At 39.9% G+C, this 4,547-nt stretch overlaps 1 protein-coding gene across 1 annotated transcript; it reads left to right on the plus strand.

Moving 5' to 3' along the window:
• Positions 1–3,311: 3,311 nt before the first annotated feature.
• LOC102475647 (olfactory receptor 51B4) lies at positions 3,312–4,247 on the plus strand. The gene has a single exon (XM_014589039.1). It carries the CDS (start codon positions 3,312–3,314, stop codon positions 4,245–4,247), a length of 936 nt encoding a protein of 311 aa, XP_014444525.1.
• The last annotated feature ends 300 nt before the right edge of the window (positions 4,248–4,547 follow it).

Below are 4,547 nucleotides of genomic sequence, written 5' to 3' on the forward strand. Positions count from 1 at the left end.
CACTCACCATAGAGAGAGAAAGAATGATGGTGGAGGGAGAGACAGAGAAACAGAGAGCACATCTCCTTAGGGTGTTATCATGCCACAATCTTTTGCCTCTTTCACTTTTCCACCCAGTCAGGATCCTGCACATGCATGCACACACACTTTGTGTGTTTCTCAAGACACTAAGTTGGGACTGGAACCACAGTCAGCCACACCGGATCTGGCTTTTCTAAACACAGCACTTAACAACTATGTTACAACATTGGCCCCTTTCCTTCTATTTAAAAGTGAAATTTTTCCTAGACTCCCAACTTCTCTCTTCACATCTTTCCCATCTTACTTTAGCCCTAAGGTAAGATTTAAACAATCGCTTAAAACCTGAGGTCTTTTAGATCACTATCTCCAGCATAGGGTCTCCATTGTCAGTTGATTTGCTCTCTCTCTCTCTCTCTCCTCTCTCTTTCTGTTTCTCTCTCTTCTTCTGTTTCTGTGTGTGTGTGTGTGTGTGTGTGTGTGTGCGCACGTGCACATGCATGTGTATGCTGAGATTCTATCACATGTGCACCCCTTATGAAGCTTCTGAGTTTGCCTGATGGTGATAAAAAAGTTCCACTGAAGTTATAATTGTCACTGATATCATAAACAACATTGCAAATGACGTCCTTAAGTGGGCAGCTAATTAACGCCTTGGCATATTTGAAGCATGTGGACATTTCTGGCACTACAAAAATTGCCAGTTAAATGTTATATTGGCTACTGTTAGAAACTGCAGGTCAATTATAAATATATTAATAAATTCTAATGATTATTACCAAAGAATACCACACAGTTATGATATCTAAACCTTGATTAGCCTAAAACCCCAAACCCACAGTTCAGGCTATCAAAACAACTACTTTAGTCATTTACATATCTTTTCCTATTTCTTCCCTCTGGTCTACCTTCTGGGTGACAGTAGGTTGGATTGGATGATTTCTCCTATTTATGAATAAATTTTAGCATTTGTACACTCTTTATGTCTCTTTGTATTTTTTTTAACATAGTGCTAATATTGGCACATACTAATTGTACAAATTTGTTGGGTACACTGTACTCATTTGACACATGTGTACATTGAATAATGATTAAGTCATGATAATTAACATCACAGAGAAGGAGAGATGGGGAAATATTAGTCAATGGGTAAAAGTTAAAGTTAGATGGGAAAAGTAAGTTATGGTACTCTAATGCACGTAGACTTAACAATAATGAAATGTACATTTTAAAAGTCCAAAGAAAGGATTTTGAATATTATTACATATATAATTTTATTTTTAATAGTTGTTTATTTTTATTTTTCAACTTGATCAGAGAGACAGCTATTAAACTAGGATCTAATTGTCTTCACTGACTCTATTTACTTCCACTGCTTTGATATACACTACTTATTCCCAAGCACTTTGCAGAAAATGATAATCTGTCTTACCCTGCCTTTCATGTCCAGAGAGAAGGAAACTGCCCTCCTAGTAGGATGACAGCCATCCCTGCTAAAGATGCCAGTGTCCTTGTGAAACCAAGGAAAACAATCCTCAATACTTTCACTGTTTTTGTGTCCTTTGATATTTCTCTCTCTACCATAGAGTGCTTCTTCCCCTATGTAAGTTTTGTATTTTGTCCAGAAAAGTGGAAACAATTATGGGTCTGTCCTCTCTCCACCCCCATCTTGTTGACCTCACTAAACAAATTATTTTCTTTGTTCACCAAGTCTTATATCTTTGGAGCAGGTGGCGTGACCTGATTTTAGGCCCTCTGAACCACCTATTCTATTATAATACCATCCCTTAAAGTAGTGGCCATATCCATGACCCATTCACCTTTCCTCTGTCTATCTCCCTGACCATTCATAGCTTATTGTTAGTTATGTTAATTAGTAATTCTCAAACATGTATTTATTGTTGTTTTTACAGGTTGTTATGAAATTGTGATTCAAAGGATGCTGTTACCTTACTCTTCCTAAATTCCTGCTCAGACATAGTAGTAGTAATGTTTACAACAGAAAATAGTATTTTAAAAGATTCTAGACATATATAGATCCAATTCAAGGGGAATATTTCCCTTGTGCTTCTCTATCAGTCTATCTATTATCTATTTAGTTAGTTTTAGATTTTTGCCATAGGGCACATGCACCCTGGAAGAGAGACAGAAAGAGGGAAAGTGAGAAATCACACCCCAGGTGGGATGGCTGCTCTGCAATCCCTTCTCCCTTCATTCTCCCCTTGGGATTTTGGGCACACATTTACACATGCCCAGCTTGACTTCTCCTTTTTTTTTTTTTTTTTTGAGACATTTTCTTTTTTCGCTATAGTGCATGTGTGCTCGCCAGACAGACAGAGACAGACAGAGAGACAGAAAGCAGGAAATCACCCCCCAGGGGGGATGGCCACGCCGCAATCCCTTCTCCTCCATTCTCCTCTTGGGATCTTGGGCACGCATGCACACGCGCCCAGCGTGAGTTTAAGGCACCAGGTCCGGGACTCGAACCGCGGTCGACTACATGGGAGTCCAGCGACATAGCCATTACGCTAACTGCTGGTTCCCCAGCTTGACTTCTCTTAAATTGGTATTGTAATCAATCTACTACAAAATTTCTTGGTTACCTGAAGACAAAGCTAACCTGACAACTGTGAGTGTAATTACGATTAGGTCATATTTCAAAGTTTATTATGCAATCCTTTAATATTTCTGGATATAGTCCTTAAAATCATAATAATTAAAAGGTGTATATTATGTAATAGTACTTACTTACTAGCTGTGCCTACTTGCTTAGATTTCTCTAGAAACTGATATGATCTCCTTATTCATAGTCCATATAAGACAGCAATATTGAGAGCAACATTTCTCAAACATTTTATAGAGTTTCATTCATTTCAATTGACTAGGCATTTTACTCAGTAATTAATCCTTGAAACAATTATCTCATTGGTTTCAAGACAGAAAACCTGAATTAACTCACAATATCTTGCAGTACAACAAGGGCATATGTGAAAAATATGAGTGGGAATAAAAGTGTAAAAAGTATTAAATGTATCTAAAAACATGTTAACTGGGACTAGGAATGAAGGCTGGAAACACAGACATTAAGACGTGTGACTGAAAGATTGCAAGTTGTATGTTTCATATTACACTGATGGGATTATTGTAATAATTATTGCTAATGTTATTCTAGGTAAAGGCCTTGTGAAGAATGACCTGATTTGCTACAGGAAGCTGGTGAGAGAAAGAAAGAATACTGCATACCCAGAGGTCATAATCCCTGGAAAAGCTAGTCTCCTGCTATGAAACCTGCCATGTTGTCCAATAGCAGTGCAGCTCCCTTCTTGCTGACTGGCTTCCTGGGTTCAGAGGGAATTCACCACTGGATTTCTATTCCCTTCTTTGCCATCTACCTTTCCATCCTTTTTGGCAATGGCACACTTCTCCTCCTCGTTTGGAATGACCATAGCCTTCATGAACCCATGTACTACTTCCTGGCTATGCTGGCAGGCACAGATTTTGGAATGACACTTACTACGATGCCCACAGTCCTGGGGGTTCTGTTGCTGAACCAGAGGGAGATTGCTCAGCAAGCCTGTTTCACTCAGTCCTACTTCATTCACTCACTGGCCATTGCAGAATCGGGGATCTTACTTGCCATGGCCTATGACCGTTTCATTGCCATCCGCACTCCACTTCGGTACAACTCCATTCTGACCAATTCTCGTGTGATGAGGATAGGACTCGGGATGCTGGCAAGGGGCTTTGTATCTATCATGCCCCCAATTTTGCCTCTCTATTGGTTTCCATATTGCCGTTCCCATGTTCTTTCCCATGCTTTCTGCCTCCACCAAGATGTCATGAAACTTGCCTGTGCTGATATCACATTTAATCGCATATACCCGGTCGTTCTGGTTGCTTTTACTTTCTTCCTAGATGCTCTGATCATTGTCTTTTCCTACATTTTAATTCTTAAGACAGTAATGGGCATCGCCTCTGGGGAGGAGCGAGCTAAGGCCCTCAACACTTGTGTCTCCCATATTAGCTGTGTCCTGGTATTTTACGTCACTGTGATCGGCCTGACTTTCATCCACAGGTTTGGGAAACATGCGCCACACGTGGTGCACATCACCATGAGCTATGTCTACTTTCTCTTTCCTCCACTCATGAACCCTATTATATACAGCATGAAGACCAAGCAGATTCAAAGAAGCATCATTCGCCTATTTTCTGGGTGCAGTAGGGCTTGAGTCTTTATCTGAGAATCTTGAGATCTCCATAATCTACAGGGTTTTGTTTTATATTCGGTCTCCCCTTTACAGCATTCTATAGATGAGACTTTAAGTATTAGGTAAAGAAAGAAACTGACTTAAACCAGGAAATCTGAAAGGGTTATAATTTATGTATACATATGCATGTATATAATAAATTATAATGTGTGTGTGTGTGTGTGTGTGATCTTCCCCAGGGAGGATGACCACGTCACAATCCTTTCTCCTCCATTCTCCTCTTGGGATCTTGGGCATGCACACACATGCGCCTGGCATGAG

Source organism: Tupaia chinensis, unplaced genomic scaffold (assembly GCF_000334495.1).
Source record: "Tupaia chinensis unplaced genomic scaffold, TupChi_1.0 Scaffold000325_1, whole genome shotgun sequence".
Lineage (NCBI taxonomy): Eukaryota > Metazoa > Chordata > Mammalia > Scandentia > Tupaiidae > Tupaia > Tupaia belangeri.

Excerpts from the sequence above, each read along its gene's own strand:
- LOC102475647 (XM_014589039.1), top strand. The coding sequence starts at position 3,312 with ATGTTGTCCAATAGCAGTGCAGCTCCCTTCTTGCTGACTGGCTTCCTG.